The 18,469-nt window shown below is 36.5% G+C and overlaps 1 protein-coding gene across 2 annotated transcripts in view; it reads left to right on the top strand.

Moving 5' to 3' along the window:
- Nucleotides 1–593: 593 nt before the first annotated feature.
- Nucleotides 594–18,469, top strand: part of SIPA1L2 (signal induced proliferation associated 1 like 2) — a 74,029-nt gene continuing 56,153 nt past the window's right edge. The window contains exons 1-6 of one of the 2 annotated variants that reach the window (XM_054162258.1): nucleotides 594–2,290; nucleotides 8,548–8,681; nucleotides 10,026–10,214; nucleotides 12,373–12,547; nucleotides 15,152–15,255; nucleotides 17,930–18,007. In XM_054162258.1, coding sequence (XP_054018233.1) covers nucleotides 826–2,290; nucleotides 8,548–8,681; nucleotides 10,026–10,214; nucleotides 12,373–12,547; nucleotides 15,152–15,255; nucleotides 17,930–18,007 — 2,145 coding nt within the window. In that variant the 5' untranslated portion in view covers nucleotides 594–825. The remainder of the gene's footprint in view (nucleotides 2,291–8,547; nucleotides 8,682–10,025; nucleotides 10,215–12,372; nucleotides 12,548–15,151; nucleotides 15,256–17,929; nucleotides 18,008–18,469) is intronic. The other variant, XM_054162259.1, reaches the window with a different exon arrangement.

Raw genomic sequence — 18,469 nt, 5'->3', positions numbered from 1 at the left:
TGAATTAATCATAGTGGAGCGATTACTTGCCTTTAAAATGTTCTTTTAAGTGAGACAAAATATTTTTCTTTGTCTAGAGTCCTATCTGTTTCATATATTTCACTTAAATTTCTACCAGTCTTGCCTCAGTAACTCCTATGTGTTTTGGCCAGTTTTAAGCAAATTTGAAACAAGTGTCTTAGGCATGGCTATATGCTTTCATGTAGTGTAAAAAGCCCCGGTGATTGGACAGAGAATAGGTATCTAAATTGCTGTCAGCACTGAAGGAAATGCAGAGAGATTTACACATGGATGTTCTTGGCAGGACCTGGTCTGCTGTTCTGTTGTGTGTGTATTGGTTAGCCCATGAGAGATAGGCAGGTTCAAACTGCTTACAACCTGTGAGCACCATGAGGGAAACTGGAGTTACTGCATTTTCTTGGTTTTAAGGAGGCAGAGAATAGGAAACCAGGTAAAGCAAGTCTCATTATTCCCAACTTTGTGGAATGTTGTGTATATACAAAAAAACATTGAAGTTTACTTTATACCATTATTGACTATAAACATTTTAATATACTCTTTCCCCCCCCCTTTTGTTTTTTATGAACAGATACAAGGAAATTTTCTGGATTAATACTGAACTGAATGCATCTGAACTGACGGAAATGTTTTAAGATTGCTCTCCTGGCAGAGGCTGTACAAAAATGGTACACTGAGGTTTCTGTTTGCACTTCTCAGAAGACTGTATTTTTATATTGCAGTTTATTGACCACTAAGAGACAATGTAAAAACAAAAGTAGCAGTGAATTTATGCAATTGTAGCAATTCCTCTCCCACTGACTGGACATGAGCGATCAAAGGTCTTTGCAAGAAGATAAGCACAAAGTTAGCAGAACTCCCTCAAAGTTCAGGGAGTCTTCAAGAAGCATGCAATCTGATGATTATTTTGCTAGAAAACTTAAAGCTTTGAATAGTAGCATGGGTCCTCCTATTCCTTCAAATGCGTCTAGCAAAACTGAAAATAATCAAACAAATGGTACACCAGCTGTGCCTAAAATGGGGGTTCGAGCAAGGGTATCTGAATGGCCTCCCAAAAAGGATTGCTCTAAAGAGCTGAGTAAAGCTGCTTGGGAAAACAGACCTCCAACCAGTTACGAAAGCGTTGGCTCAGTACTTCCAAATGGACAGAATGACCAAAGCGATGGACAGCAAGAAGAGCTGGAATTGGAATTTACGGAGGGAAAATATTCGATTGGAGATCTTTTTGTTCATTCCGCTCAAAGGGGACTTCATCCCATAAGGCAAAGAAGCAACAGTGATGTGACAATAAGTGATATTGATGCCGAAGATGTTTTAGACCAGAATGCTGTTAACCCAAATACTGGAGCAGCTCTTCATAGAGAATATGGCAGTACCTCTTCAATTGATAGGCAAGGCTTATCTGGAGAAAATATTTTTGCAATGCTAAGAGGATACCGTGTGGAAAATTTTGAACATAAACCACTTGCTCCATTTGGATTTTCTGACTTTTTCCACTGTGATCCTACAGTTTCTCCAAGTTTACGTGCTGCTACACAGATTTCCAGGGGAGAATTTGTCAGGATTTCTGGCTTGGATTATATGGATAGTGCCCTACTTCTTGGTCGAGACAGGGAGAAATCTTTCAAGAGGAGACTAAAATCAGAAGCAGTAGAAACATCTCTGTTTAGAAAATTGCGGACAGTTAAAAGTGAGCATGAAACTTTTAAGTTTTCATCTGATCTAGATGATAGACTTGACAGAAGTGTTCGTTCTTGGAACTGTCAGAAATGTTTTGCACATTACGATGTTCAGAGCGTTTTGTTTAACATAAATGAAGCAATGGCTACCAGAGTAAATGTAGGGAAAAGGAAAAATATAACCACTGGGGCTTCAGCTGCGTCACAAACTCAGATGCCAGCAGGTCAAACAGGAAACTGTGAATCTCCTTTGGGAAGCAAAGAGGACCTCAATTCAAAAGAGAATTTAGATGCTGATGAGGGTGATGGGAAAAGCAATGATTTAGTGTTGAGTTGTCCTTACTTCAGGAACGAAACTGGTGGGGAAGGAGATAGACGGATTGCACTTTCTAGGGCAAATTCAGCATCTTTTTCATCAGGTGAAAGTTGTTCTTTTGAGTCCTCTCTGAGTTCCCATTGCACAAATGCTGGTGTTTCAGTACTGGAAGTACCAAGAGAAAACCAGTCCATTCACAGAGAGAAAGTGAAGCGTTACATCATAGAACACATTGATCTTGGAGCATATTATTACCGCAAGTTCTTCTATGGAAAAGGTAAATTTTTCTTATGCAACTGTTCTGAGATATTCATGCCTTAGATTTAAGTTGCTTAGTAAAGGTTGGTTTGTTTCCACCACCACCCCCCCCCCACCTTCCTTTCCCTTTTTCTCTATGGAGAGACCTAAATATTGCAGAAGATCCTGAAATTCTGTGTTATTCTTGCTTTCCTGGAGGGAAATTCAACAACAGTGGGTTATATGTAAAGTTATGCAATACTTGTGTTAATTCACCAAGTGTGGGGTAAATTAAATAACCTAACTTCTTGGAACCAAACTTTCTTGGTGGGCAGGAGGAAGAGGGGACATTTATACCCAGTAAATCCTTGGAAATGCTGATATACAGAGTGGAAATCCTTACTATCTAAAAGGTGTCTCCAAAAGAGAAGGCTTTATTATTGAGGCTTCTGATTCCATTCTTCTAGGTTCTGCTGTCTTCGAGTGTCTCTTGGAGCCTTTCATACTGTACACACATATATGTAGTTCTTAAAGAGCTTCTGATGATACTCAATTTTTCAGCTTAGAGAAGGTTGTTTCATGCCTGTCTCCTAGCCGTTTACTCTGTTCTTTTTTGGTATGTTCACACTACAAAGTGCCAAAGTACTCTCATCAGAGTAACTGTCTTGGCTTGAATCTTTATTCAAATAAACCGTTTCCACTTCGTGATCAACTTTACCTGTCTATTCAGTACTGCATTGTGCACTGTTTCTGTGAGAAGAACCCCAAAACACCTGTCTCTGTCCTGCCTGTATTATCAATTGCAGCTTAGTCATCTTGCTGTTAAGAGAAGAAAACAAATCTGCTTCTGTCCTTAAAAGATTGTTACTGCCTGAGTATTCTGGAAATCATAATTCCTCTGCTTTCTAACTATATTTGAAACTATACCAGGTAACAAGCACTGTACTGTACCCCTTTTCATTGTGACCTTTTACAAGGGACTCAAAAGAGAATCTGGTACAGTGGTTGTTTTCACTCTATACCAGAGAACTGGAACGTATTGTCTGTTAAAACCACTGTATTTAAAAGGCAAGTAAAAAGAAATCTAGATCTATCATGGAACAGAAAGAAAAAGACTCAGAGCTAAGTAAGGAGTGGGCAGTAAATTCAGAAGTTCCAAATGGCTTTTAAGATAAGTATGTTGCAAAGGATAAAGTGTTGATTGATGCAGATTAGAAGAGAATGAAGGAAATTTGTAACAGAAGTGTGGCATAGTATTAGAACGAGGAGAGAGAATAAATGATCGGTGTAAATAGAAAAGCAAGAAGGACTGTCATTGGACAGAAGTGGTTGCAGGTTTGGGGGGTGAGGAGGGAGGGTAGGGAAAAAGCCAAAATTAAAGAGGTCTTGTTTGTGGAAAGCTTTTTTTCATGGATGAGTTACAGGTTCTGAAGGGATGAACATTCCAACCCAAACCAGTCTGTGATTGTATGATTTATTTATTTTTTGTGTGAATAAAAATCTTGTCAGAGATTTAAAAAAACCAAAAAACCCAAACCAATCATATACTACAAACCATCCTAATGACTCTTCTTGAAAGTTGATGCAGATGTAATTAGTTTTATTTAACTTTTGTTCTAGTATTTTTATATATGTGTGTGTATATATATGTATAAGCTTTTGGCTAAAGATGGTTTTTTTTATATCGGTATAGTATTAAAAAGTTAAGAAATTGTCTGAGAGGTTTATCCTGCATAGTGTATGTGAACTGTTACTGTCCTTGTTACTTTACAGTAGGTAGAGTAAATGTGTGATGCATTTAATATTCAGTGATAAATTGTTACTCTTTTACCATTACAATGGTATAAAAGCTATGCTCTCTTCCACATTATCTTTTGGTAGAGCTGTAACAGAACCTACGTGAGAGCTTGGATGGCTCTTACGAGGCAGATAGTAAAGGCAAACATACTGACAGAATTAAATCTTTATTTTTTGATACCAATTGTCTCAAGGGATCAAGCATGTAAGGAAACTCCAGATTACTTCCAGCTGAACACAGTTCTCACCTAAGCAAAATTCATTATGGATAGTGGAAAGGAAACAGGTGTTTTGCCTTGGGCACCAAAATGTCCTGCTGCTGGGCTGATCTACCATATAAGAAAAAGTTGTATTTGTATGCATACTGAGTCTTTTACTTGATGCTTTTCCATGACAGTGAGCTCTCCTAGCTGATTGTTCATTGAATTGTATATTTAACAGCACAGCTGAATTTAGCCAAATAACTGTGGAAGGATGAAATAAAAAATTAGCAAACATTACTCACTTGTATATAGATATATATGTAATGCCATTGATTTCCATTACCTTTAACAACATCTCTATGAAAAAGAAATAACTCTCTGAACATTTGATTTAGTTCACAGTTTTATAATTGGCACTTGTCAGCATGCAATTTTTATTTCTGTTTTAAGATGCACCGAAGAAACACCCTGGCATGTGTAGCACTAATTATTCCATCCCCTTTCAAGAAATGAGAGATTTGGAATTCAGTGTCTTCTGAAATGAGCTGTAGTCTTATACTGCATATTTATAAGCTTTGTAACTATTGTTAAAGCCAAATCCAACACGATTGATGTAAAATATGTTAATATTTATGGAAAATAACATCTCGGTTTTCAGTTAAGATTTGTAAAAGCCAGAATATTTTATCTCATGGTTTTAATTTATTAATGGTGTTCTTTAATAAACTATATTTTTGTGGGATAAGAGGGGATGACAAAATAAAGCGATGTTGGTTTTTAAAAAGGGTAATTGAAATATGCCTTTGTTATCAACGATTTGTCCTTTTCCCCATGTCAATTATCCTCACAATACCTTGAGACTTGGCTATTACAACCATGCTTTTTATTTGAGGAATCCTTGCCACCATTTCTTAATACATTATTGTGTCTATCTGCTACAATGAAACTGAATAAATGTCTTAGAAGAAATATACAGGCTTAGCAAGCTTTTGGAATTGACTCTGGGTTTGTGTAAGAGTTTTGACTTAGAAGAAAATTTGACAGTTCTTTCTCAAAATGAGAAAGTAAAAACTTACTAATATTTTACCATCTCTCTATACATACCTAGAAAATGGCACTTATTCCCTTCTCTCTAGTCAATACTTTTAAATCCATGTAAATACAATTAAATGAGCTTAATGAGTTTGCATGTTATGAGATTTTTTAAAATTTAAATGTAATTAAAATTTAAATTAAATTTTAAATTAAAAACATTTTCCCTAAGTCCCAGAATATCAGTAGCCCTACTATTCTTTAATTTGCTTCTTTAATTCCCCTTATTGAAACTGTTTTATCTGTTTCCATGAATGTAAACAATTCCATTTTGTGTTTTGTCTGCATATTTTACAACAAATAAGCAAGTATCTGCCAAGCTTGCATTTTTCATTCAGTAATACTTTAGCCAAGATGTCTGATAACTGTGTAATATCCTTTTTTAGATTTACATTGAAATGGAACCCTAATGTAGAACCCTAACTGAGAAATGTACTTTTTGACAAAGTCTGAATTTGTAGTTGTTAGGAGTTTTTGTGTTGTTGAAAGTGTTTGGGCTATGAATCTCTCTCCCTGCCCCACTTTTTCACCCTTTTAGGTCCTGTCCTATTGGACAAATTTGACAATTAAAGTTCAAAGTCAGGTGTTCCGTAGAGTATAATTTATCCTTGAAGGTATAATGCTTGGGCTTGGAAAGGAATGTAGTTGGTGAGCATGAGCAAGTGTTCCTTGAAAAAACCAACCCAACCAAAAAAACCCAACCAGCCAACCCCCCCCAGAAAAAACCCACAACAAACCCAAACCCCACCCCAGCATTTGCTACCTGTGCTGCTACTGGGAGATGCACTGTAGCTACCAACATAGTTTTAGGTAGACAGATTTTATTTTTTTTTAAAGGTTACTGGAAAGTTAATTTAAACTTGGGTTGACAAGATAAATTGTATCTTTTTGTCTGTATTTTAAGACTATGGTTCACTACTTAGTGAAAGAAATTTTGCAAAAATTTCTGTGTTTCTATAAATAAATTTTAAAAAATCAAACTAGCTCAGATATGGCAGCAAAAAGTTTTTAAAATCTGATCTTAAAAGAATTCAATTAATTGCTATTTAAAATGTAAAGTCATAGCGTAAATTGAATGGGAAGACATTTCTGCAGGTCATCCAGTCTAATTCTGTTTAAAGCTTCCTTCAAAGGTAGGTTATGAATAGGTTGCTCTTGAGGTGCCCTTTAACTTCTGACTAACTATAAGGATGGAGATTTCACAAGCTCTCTTGTTCCTGTGTTTGATACCATGAAGGGCTGCATCTTGTGATGCCTTCTATGTATTCTTCATCTTGTCTTGTCTCTCTGTATAGTGGTGAAGAGTCTGCCTCTCACTTCTCTGTAGCTCCTCATCAGCTAGTACGATACTGTAATTATTTCTCCCTCTTAACCTACTTTTCTCCAGGATGTACAACTGACCTCTTTTAACCTCTCCTCATCTGTTACCAGCTCCAGCTCCCCAACTGTCTCGGTAGTTTTCTGCTGTCCTTGTTCCGCTCTGTCCAAAACCCGACACTGCTCCTTGTTATGCAGTTTCAAAAGTGCCAAATAGAGAGGCACAATGTCTTCTGCTGATATACTTGTGCTACTGCAGCCCAGTGTGGTTAGCCGTCATCTCTGCTAAGGGTTTTGCTGATTGCTGTGCAACCTGTTGCTCACCAGGGTCCCCAGTCCTTTTCTACAGAGCTGTTCCTGAGTTGGTCGCCATTCTGTGCTATTGGATGAGCTTGCTCTGTTCCACATACAGATTTTTGTTGGCCTTCATGAGTTTTTAATATTTTTTTTGGTCAGTTTGTTTTTTTCAGATTGTCAAAGGGAGAGGTTTTTTTAACATGTCAGGTTGAGAACCTCGATGAATTGCTTCACATGCAGGGCAACAGTACCATCTCAGCAGCAGCTGCCTTCCAGGGAAGGGGAGTGGGCAGTGAAGCACAGGCACCTTACACCTCTTAGACTCTTCTTGTGTGTATGAGTTGTCTCCTTTACCTGTTCTTGTAAAATACTGCAAGACTTACGCGTTTCAGTATCTGCCTTGTGCCCATTTCACAGATTTGAAAGCCTGCCAATTGAGGATGCATTCTATTCCTAATTTAAGGCTATTGAATTAGGTAATTAAAACAAACAAACAAAACCAAAAAACCCCACCCCAAAACTAAACAGTAGCATCTCCATTATCAACTTTTGATAAATCTTTTAGTAACTGCCCAGTAATTGGAATTTGTGTTGCTGATCACAGTCCTTTGAGGCCAGCTGTCCAGCCACTTTATGGCCGCCTTGTATTTTCCATGTCCATGTTTTCAGTTTAGCTACAGGGATGCTATGGGATACCATGTGAAAAGCATTGGTAAAGAACAAGTAGGTGCCAGTCAATACTTTGCCTTCATCCATAAAGCCAGTCATTTTATTTTAGGAAACACCTGGGCTTGTCATGTAGGATTTGGTACATCTATGCAGGCTGTTTCCAAGCATCTTTTTGTTCTTCATGTACCTGGAAATGTCTTCCATAAGAATTTGTTCTTTAATCTCCTTGGGGACTAAAGTTTATCATGACTAGTTTATAGCTTCGCAGACCCTCTTTCATGCCCTTTTTAAAGGTGGGTGTAACCACTCACTGACTTTTCAGAGGTGATAAAGAGTGGCCTTACAGTGACACTAGCTAGTTCTGTCAACATGTATCCTGTTTGGTCCCATGGAATTGAGTGTGTCTAGTTTGCTTAAATGGTCTCTAACTTGATCTTTCTCTTCTCTTGGTAGTTCTTTACTCTCCCAGGCTGGACCAGTTAGCTCAAGGATGAATTTTGCTATTCATCGAAGACTGAAGAGTTACTAGCTTCAGTTTTCACTTGTTAAAACTGAATTGCTGCTTTGAACATAAAGCTTCAAATAAGAATAAATTGAATGAAGTGAAGGAAGCTATACAGCACCTAATGTGTTTGAAGACTGTTGGCTTTTGTTGGAGACTTTATGCAGATATAGCTTCTTTAAAGTAGTTTCTTACATCATCAAGTAGAATGATTCATTTTGTAGTAAAATCTATGTAAAAAAAATTCACAGTAGCAACAGTTGCAGTAGACTTACGTGGTATGAGGACTGTTCTGCTAATCAAAATTGGCATCTTGTGATTTATGTACTGTAGAATTTTTTTAATGCAACTTGATGAATGTTTTCTAGGAGACTCACATTTCATTATTCTCTTCCCTCTTCATTCACTCGTGCGCAAAAGAGCATCAGAACTACTTTGGAACAGATGAAAATCTTGGACCTGTAGCAGTCAGTATCCGGAGGGAGAAAGTTGAAGATGCCAAGGAGAAAGAAGGATCTCAATTCAACTATCGTATAGTTTTCAGGACAAGTGAGGTAATGTTCTCTCAGTGATACTACAAAGGAACTGAAAAGTTAACTTGGAGCCTGCAGTACCACTAGCTCACTAACTTTGAAAGTGACTCTGTTAATGGGAAAAGGGTGTTTCCTGTACCATTAGTAAATGTAAATTCTCCTGACACAAAACTGTCTTCCTTTGTACTGCATAAAATTAGTTTGAGTGGTCACCCAAAAGGAGGTAAATTGGCTGAGGGCAAATACTAGGGGCAAACAAGGGAACAGATGATAAGAACAAAGCCAAAGATAAATTTGGATTGAGCTACTTTGATTTTAAGTTTCTATGATAGAAGACTAAGAAATGTAGGGGAAAATATGAATGTTAGTACTATGACTTATTTGTATATTTGTGTTTTGTTTCAAAATACTTTCTTAGAAGGCTTTTTTTCTGTGAGGTGTTTTTATATACTTGCACATCCCTGATTTGTGGAAGAAATATCGATATGTTGATTAAAAAATTGTCTTAATTGAAGGAACAGATCTCTTGTGAAGAAACATCTCAAGGTCTGTTTCAAGTAAAATACTTGATTCTTTGTTATAGCAACTAGCTTTAATTTATATGAAAATACACAATAGTATTATTGTGGCAGGCAACTATGAATTTTCATAATCCTTCAGACTATTGCTTGTTGTTATGATTAGGCTGTAGAGATGTTAGCTAGATCTCCTGATATCTCTCACTTCACATGCTTACACAAACTGATGTAAAACCAGATACATAACCATTGACTTTTTAATTATTATTATTATTTTTTGGCTAGGTTTTACTTTTATTGCCAAAAAAGGGATATCTGTATCTATGTGTGGTGTGGTGATTCAGCTAACTCACTTCTAAGAAATTATTCTTTTTGTCAAATCCAATATCAGTAAAGCAACATGGTTAAAAAAAAATAGGTGGGTGGGTTAAATGAAGGTGCTATTCACTGTTGCTTACCAGTCCAACCTCACCTTGAACAATTGTGTTAGGGTAGTATTGCCTCAAAGTTAACAGTTTGTAGTTTACATAGTGTTTTAAATATTTAATTTTTAAAAAAAATAGGTTTTTTACCCTTTCTCAAACAAAACAAAAGCCATAATCTTAGGAATTGGAATAAGTAAATCAATGAGTTTCTTTTAAACAAAAGATATATTTGTCACAGAAACTGTAAGAGCCTGTCTCCTCTTTAAAAATTACTTAGTAATCTTTTTCTGATTAAAAAAAAAGAGATAGGGATCTTCACATTCTTTCTTCTATGCCTTTGCTAAAACTTGAGGTTTATATCTTTAAAAATCATCGTAATACTAGAACTAATTTTTTGTGTGTGTGTTTTACCTTCACTCCAGCTTACTACACTTAGAGGAGCAATTTTAGAAGATGCTATACCATCCACTGCTCGGCATGGCACAGCAAGGGGTCTGCCTCTCAAAGAGGTACTAGAGTATGTGATACCGGAGCTGAGCATTCAGTGCCTGAGGCAAGCTTCCAACTCTCCCAAAGTACCTGAACAGCTGCTTAAACTAGATGAACAAGGGGTATGTAGCACATGACTTTTCTTTGAAGAATAGTACTCATTAAAAAAAAAAAAATTCTTAAAGGTTTTTCAGACAATGCTAATAAGTATGGATTTGTAGTGCAAACCATTCACTTCCTTGGTTTTGGATGTGTATTTTCATGGGCATGTGTACTTTCATGGACAAAATGAAGTTTGCTGTTGTAGGCAACCTTGCAGCTTGGGGAAAAAAATTGGTCTGTAGAGATTCTCTTTAGAAAACTGAGAGCGTGATTAAATTTTTCACATCAGTGAAAAGTGATTTTCACAATCCATCTATATTTGCACTTTTATGTGTACAAATGCTGACTGCAAATGTAAATATGTGTAACATTTTATTTCTCTTCTATATAGATGAGGCAAAAGGATGTAACATATGAAGTCTCTACATCTATAATTTCGTGTTTTCCACAATAACATTTTCTGATTAACTTGTGGTTAGTCTTACTACAACAGAATCCTTCTGGATTCAAATAACTTAAATTGTGATTGAGACTAATGAATTAACTACGTGAAGTACTTGTGTGGGTTAAATTTGGAAAGAATATGGTGAGACTTATTTGGCTTATTAAAGTTAAGCATTAGTTTTTAATGAAGCTGATTAAATTTATAGCTTCTAAATACTTTGTAAAGGACAGACTTGTGATGGCTTTTAAAACAGCTTTTTTAATAAGTCACTTAAATATTGCACTTTCTAGGCAAAAGTTAGTACCTATCTTTTGAAGATGAATCAACTGGTGGATGCAGTTATACTTGACATCCTACGTTGAGGACTGAATTTAAATGTATGAATCATCATCTAGAGGATTAATGCTGTTAGCAGAATAATATTAGTTTTGCATTAGCAGGCTGAAGACTGTTTCAAATTAAATCAAAAGATACAGTTTTCTATCTGCTTAATAGTTTTCAGTGAAATCTAGTATGGATTACAGAGAGACCAAATTTTAGCCACACATTCCAAAATAACAGTAGAAAATATATGCAAATTGGATGGTTGGCCTAATTTGAACATACAAACAAAGAACACCCGTTTGTTCCAAATTTGTTCTGGTGCACAATGATCAACATTAGATTTGGCTGTAAATTTACAAGGAAAGTCAACTATTTATCTATGATCTGGACAAAACTTTATTTTCTACCCCTCTGTTGCCTCACTAGATTCCCCCCCCACACACCCCTCTTCTGCTACTCGTTTTACTTCTGCGATGGTTTACTTCTGTCTAGGCCAAGGGCTGAAATAAACAAAAAGCCTAAAGAAAGTCTATAGCTGGAAAGTTGGTGTGAGTTTTAAGGGAATCCTGTGTGACTGATGATCACTGACAGTTTGTGAAGTTCTAAAAGTTGTTGCCAAAGAATAACAAACCTAATCCATTCACATGGAAGTTTCCTATTTGTCATCTGAAGTGTGCATAAAACCTAAGAAAAGAAGACATTACTGAAAAAGTAATAATCTGTTTTTCTACTTAACATTTTATAGTTTTTAGACTTACTCTTTATGGAAGTAATTTGTCATCTTTTAATGTTCTAGAATTGACACTCTAGTTTGTTTAACCAAACTATATAACTAAAATCTGATTTCTAGCTTAACATGTGCTCTTGAAAATGGTGATTAATTTTTAATGATGCACACTTTTATGGGGAGGACAAAGATTACATATAACAGAAATTACTGTTCTGAGGGCCTGTTTTAACTGAACTGCACTGAAATAGAAGTAAGATCACCTTGTTTTGAATCTGAGAAAGACAGTTATGCAAAAATCTCGTATTAAAGTCCCATACCATTATAAGAAGTAGAGTGTGCTTTTGTAGGTGACTGACTGAATTAGGTACTCATGTACTGCTCTTATCTGCATTTGGATAGTGACAATCCAGTTTCCTTTCAAGATAGTTAATAGAATTTTCTTAGCTTTTTGTTGTTGTTGCTGCTGCTTTTTTATTAATTTGCTTTTATTTTCTTTTTATTTCTATTTAAAAAAAAATATATTTCTATATTAATTTCCCAAATCAGTACTTCTGTCAGGGGTTATAACAGTGTTAGTATGTGATCTGGTACTGACTTTCCTTCTGTAATTTTTTTCCTTTCCTGTCTTTGGTTGTTTTTGTTTTGGGTTTTTTTGTGTCATTTGTTTGTTTTATTTCAGCTGAGTTTTCAACATAAGATTGGTATCCTTTACTGCAAAGCAGGCCAAAGCACAGAGGAAGAAATGTATAACAATGAGATGGCAGGACCAGCTTTTGAAGAATTCCTTGATCTGCTGGGCCAGAGAGTACGGCTAAAAGGATTTAGTAAATACAGGGCTCAACTAGATAATAAAAGTGAGTTATGTTTTTGACCTCTAATAGAAACTATAATTATCCAGCTGATGTCCTAAAAATATTTGTCAACATCTTTTCTAACCTGGTTAATTCTATTCTATTCTATCCTATCCTATCCTATCCTATCCTATCCTATCCTATCCTATCCTATCCTATCCTATCTTGATGTTGGATTTTGGTGAATAAGATTATGTGGAAGTGAGGAACATGAAGCATATGATAAAGAGCATGTATCACACCCTGTCTGAAAGGTGATTTACTTTTCTGTGGCATTAGTAGAACTGAAAGCCAAAGCAGCTTCTTTCATTTCTTTGCAATCCTACTACGTGAGTGATATTTTTTTTTTTTTTTAGAATTTCACAACTACACTTTAACATCCTTAAAAAGGCAAAAGAGATTATTTCAAAATATGGAGTCATGAAAAGAGACCACTTTCTTTATTTCAGCTAAACTCTTGTACATCTTTTTAATCATCATGTGTACTGAGGTTTACATTTGAGGAGTAATCCAGTTTTCTCAGTTTCCTAGTTTTTCCACACACCCAGAAGTAAGCATGTTAACATTCTATGGTTGATAAACATTCGTTTACCAAACTGCTGTGCATTTACTCAGGACTTTCAGTTTCCCTAAGTGCAATTGTATAATAATGGAATTGTACAAATGTATTGGGTTTTGTATCAAAAATAGGAACTGAAGTATTGCTGTTAAAAAATTAACACACTACTTTATTAGCACTACTTTTCACTGGCCTTAAATTTAATTTAAATCATTCTTAGTGTAATGTAGTTTTAATGGGATTTTTATAACTAGCATACTATTTTTCTAGATTTGAGGACTAGATATAAGGGAGAAGTTTTTTACAGTAAGGGTGATGTAACACAGGTTGCCCAGTGAGATGATAGATACCCTAGAAGCATTCAAGTTCAGGTTAAATGGAGCTCTGAGCAACCTGATCTACTCCAGAGGGGTTGGACTTGGCAAGCTTTGAAGGTCCTTTCCAACCCAAACAGTTCTATGACTCTGTGATTTGATTTCCATCCTTACTTTTGCTGTAACTTGCATATTGGATCCTGAGAGTAGAGCAGCACTCTGCACTGGGTTAGGAACTGGCTGGAGGGCTGAGCCCAGAGAGTGGTGGTGAATGGTGCCACATCCAGCTGGCAGCCAGTCACTAGTGGTGTGCCCCAGGCATCAGTGCTGGGCCCCATGCTCTTTTTTATTGATGATCTGGGTGAGGGTATTGAGTCCATCATCAGTAAATTTGTAGATGACACCAAGCTGGGGGTGAGTGTTGATCTGTTAGAGTGTAGAAGAACTCTGCAGAGGGACGTTGACAGGCTGGACAGATGGACAGAATCCAATGGCATGAGAGTTAACACATCAAAGTGCCGGGATCTACACATTGGCCACAGCATCCCCATGCAGTGCTACAGGCTGGGGTCAGAGTGGCTGGAGAGCGGCCAGGCAGAAAGGGACCTGGGGGTACTGGTTGACAGTAGGCTGAACATGAGCCTGCAGTGTGCCCAGGTGGCCAAGAAGGCAAATCGTATCCTGGCCTGTATCAGGAATAGTGTAGCTAGCAGGAGCAGGGAAGTCATTGTGCCCCTGTACTCAGCACTGATTAGGCCTCATCTTGAGTCCTGTGTCCAGTTCTGGGCCCCTCAGTTTAGGAAAGATATTGACTTGCTGGAACGTGTCCAGAGAAGAGCAACAAAGCTGGTGACGGGTTTGGAACACAAGCCCTATGAGGAGAGGCTGAGGGAGCTGGGGGTGCTTAGTGTGGAGAAGAGGAGGCTCAGGGGAGACCTTATTGCTCTCTACAACTACCTGAAGGGAGGTTGTAGCCAGGTGGGGGTTGGTCTCTTCTCCCAGGCAACCAGCACCAGAGCAAGAGGACAGAGTCTCAAGCTGCACCAGGGCAGGTTTAGGCTGGATATTAGGAAGAAGTTCTTCACAGAAAGAGTGATTGGCCATTGGCATGGGCTGCCCAGGGAGGTGATGGAGTCACCATCCCTGGAGGTGTTTAGGAAGAGACTTGATGGGGTGCTTTGTGCCATGGTTTAGTTGATTAGATGGTGTTGGATGATAGATTGGACTTGATGATCTCGAAGGTCTCTTCCAACCTGGTTAATTCTATTCTATTCCATTCTACAATGTATCCTGTAAAAATTTGATGTTTTTTAAATGTCTGATCTGCTGTATGTGTTTTAATACCAGCTTTGAAGTAATATCGTCAGTTTATTTTTAGTATAGTATGGGATTAGTCAGTTGTCTGTATTAATGTTTTAAATACTACAAGTATGTAAAACTATGCTGAAATAGATAAATGTTCTTTTGTTCATGAAATGTAAGTATGTTCAAAATTATTTCAGTTCAAAGTTATTTCAGTCTTGTTGAAAGTAAAGTCTTTGTGCAACTTCTTGCAGAACTCTTCTCTGTCATAATAGGAAACTAAAGAGTAGATCTTTAGCTGATGCAAACTGTTTTTCTTCTATTGAAAACAGTTTTAAATTGCATGAGTAGTTTTAAACCATAGCATGCAGAGTGATGTTTTAAATAATATGAATGTTGTTTCACTGACCTTGTGGTTAAATTCATTTTTAGCTGATTCAACAGGAACTCATTCCCTCTATACTACCTATAAAGATTATGAATTAATGTTTCATGTATCAACAATGCTTCCATACATGCCCAGTAACAGGCAACAGGTAGGTTTTTTAATTACTCATTCTAATTTTACATTATGAATGTTTGACATTGAGGTTTGTTCTCTTAAAGTGACACTGATTTAAAAATTGCATTGCTTTATATAATGTATTGTAAATTTTTTCTTGAAATATTATAAGGCATTAGAAGTCTCGTAGGATTTTTATATTATATAATTCAAGAATTTGTCCTATTTCCCCTATTTAATTTTATTAAAAAGTCATATTGCCTGTGGTGTATGAGTTATTTTCACTTTCAACTTCTTACATATGTTTTAAACATTGGAAGAATGAAGACTGAAAATAGTCTTATGGTTAAAATGTGCATGTAATATTTTTTTTTTAAAGATTCCACTTAATCCTTATATTGCGTATCTTGAAATGTTTATTCATGTGCCAGCAGAGTAATAAATGATTAACTGTATCCTTCAAAGTGTCTGCTTCTGAAGACAGAAAACTGCAGAATACTTACTTTGTTTTTGGAGAATTCTCTTTGCTTATGTAATAGTACAGAATTTATTTAAAGCATTAAGGATGGCTAAAAACCAGCACAGCATCTAAAGTATGTGGTGCACCAGTAAGGTTACTGTCTTGCCTGCACTGAATATTTCTTGTGACTGAATTAAAAAAACAAGCACATTTGGTATAATATATCAACATTAATGCTGTAAAAAAAAAAAGGGGTGGGGGGAATGGGGCAGTAGAAATAAACACTAAGGCTTAAAAAAAAAAAGGCAGTAGAATTACTCATAGGTCAGACAAATGATAGTTCATTACTCTGTGTGCTACTGCTTTGCATTTTTCTAGGTCTGCAGAAATCATTGTTGGATTATTTAGTTAGATTTAGAATATTCTCTCATGGTCAGGTGCGATCTAAAGACATCAGTTGTTGTGAAGGATTGTCATGAAATAAAGACACCATCTCACTCTTTTTGAACAGCATACAAAAGACAGTTGCTGATTGTTAAACCGTATGTGAGTTGTATCTTTTATATCTGTTCTATCAGTAGGTCTTGTGGGAAGAAGAGATGGCGAGGTAGCAAGAAAAAGATAAAATGCAGTTATTAAAGTTGAGAAAGGATAAGTGAAAATTGAAATGGAAGAAAGAATATTATATACTTATGCACTTCAAATAGTGTATATATTCTGAATGTTTTGAAGTGAACTGTTAAGACAATTGCAAATATTACTCTATTACACTTAGGATTTAAATGTGATAAAAGAAACCAAATTAGGAATCCAAATACAGAAACTCTGCACCATATGAATAATATGAATATTTAGGTGACCACATCTTAAGATGTGCGGCTATATGACATATTAACTGTGCTAATAGCTAGTAATTATGTCACTAGATCATCATCATCACTTGTCTGAGATTGCTCTGCTCGTCTAAACTTTAACATACACCTTCTTACAGTACAGCATTAATTCAGTAAATGCACTAGGAGTTCTGTCTGTGGTTAGTCATAACAATGTTTGACTGGAAAGTACAAAGAAATAGGGAAAATTGTACACTACTAAGAGGATATAATAACTGAATGAGCTTGCCTTAAAAAGGGGAAGAAAATAAATTTCATAGTTAATCACAGGCACTGACAGCAAATATGCCCTTACTTGGAGTTTATTACTTCTGTTGTCCTTCATGACTTTCCTTTGTTTGTGAGAACAAGATATCCTCTTGCCACAATCTGCTAATTTTCATAATTGTTGTTTGTTAGCATCACGGCAGTGTTGCTCAGCCACCTCCTGTTACTGTCCTTTCACTTCTTTCTGTGCCTTCCTTTAATTCTCATCTTTTCCTTATGTCTTCCTTTATAGTCAAATGCCAATTCTTGTGTATAACAGTCTTCCAATTTTAACTCCATGGTTTTCCCCAGCCACAAACACACCTTTCCATTGTCACTTCAATAGGTTCAATATCTAGAAGCACCACCGTGTTGTTGTTCATGGCTTTCTAGGCATGAAAATAATGTGGCAGTTTTCCAAGTTCAAGTATTGTACCTATCTCAAGACCCACCACATTATTTTATTTTAGATGTTGATCTAGTACAGCATGGACACTGTCTTAAGGAAATGTGACAAATGCACCCAAATGCACAGAATTTAGCCAGCCTTAATGTGCAGAAAGGATCTAGAATCATTATTTAATTTTCTTGTATTACTGTTTAGCTCCAATATACATACTGAAGCATGAAATGTATCAAAACTGATATTTCTCACAAGCTAGGATCTAATTCTGTGGGGTCTTTTCTCTTGAGGCATTTTAGATGATGAAGACCACAAATTCAGTTACATCAGTTGTGTTCAAGACAGAGAAACTTACAGGTGCTATGGAATATGAATGTAGTTTGTCTCTTCAGGATCTGGCTCAGTACTTCTACATCCCCAAGTAAGGGGAAGTTAGACCTGATGGAATTTTCTTTTTAGCTAGGTTAGCAATGAAGTTCCCCATTCAATAGTTATTTTGTGCTAGCATATTGCATATATACTGGCAATGAAATTATTGCACTTTATTCTTATGTGCCTTGTTTGATGATAACTGGGCAAGGTATTCAGTCATTCTTCATCATCTAAGACTACAGCCTTCAATGAGCAAGCACTGAGCGTTGCTTAGATTCCAAATATCTGTGAGCCAAAACCAGGCCACACCAGAAATGTTTATTGCTTCTTCCAGGACATAACTACGCCCTACTCGGTCCCAGATCAGGACATCCCTCTAGTTTTAGAGCCAGCAGGAGATCCAAAGAGCAAGGTAATTTTCACTTTGGTTGCAACATAGGCTGGGAACTTTCAAGTCAACTGGTCCTTCCCTCGGACAGAAAAGACTGCCAGCCCTGGTGTGGCCAGCATTTTTAACTTTACTGGCCTCTTAAAATCACAGTTCAAGGCTTTCCCCTTTAAACTTTACCTTTACAACATCCCTTTCCAAATCATTCCCTTGCAAGTTTCCCATTTACACATTTACAGTCTGCTTGTGGTCCAACCTGATTAATCCAAATCAATTCAAATAATCTGTTTTCACCTGTTTTAATGAGAACTTGATAACAGAACAGATATGCAATAATGAAATAAACTTACTGGATTTAAGCTACTGCTACAACAGTTGGGATAACAAGACATGGAATTCATGTGATCATACCAAGCTGTTTAACCAGTTCTGATGAAATATCTTTTTGGCATTTGGTTTCAGTTTTGGTACTTGTTAAGAACACAA

The sequence above is a fragment of the Dryobates pubescens genome, chromosome 6, assembly GCF_014839835.1.
Source record: "Dryobates pubescens isolate bDryPub1 chromosome 6, bDryPub1.pri, whole genome shotgun sequence".
NCBI lineage: Eukaryota > Metazoa > Chordata > Aves > Piciformes > Picidae > Dryobates > Dryobates pubescens.
The sequence above is the reverse complement of the archived record's forward strand: the minus strand, read 5'-3'. Positions and strand labels throughout refer to the sequence as shown.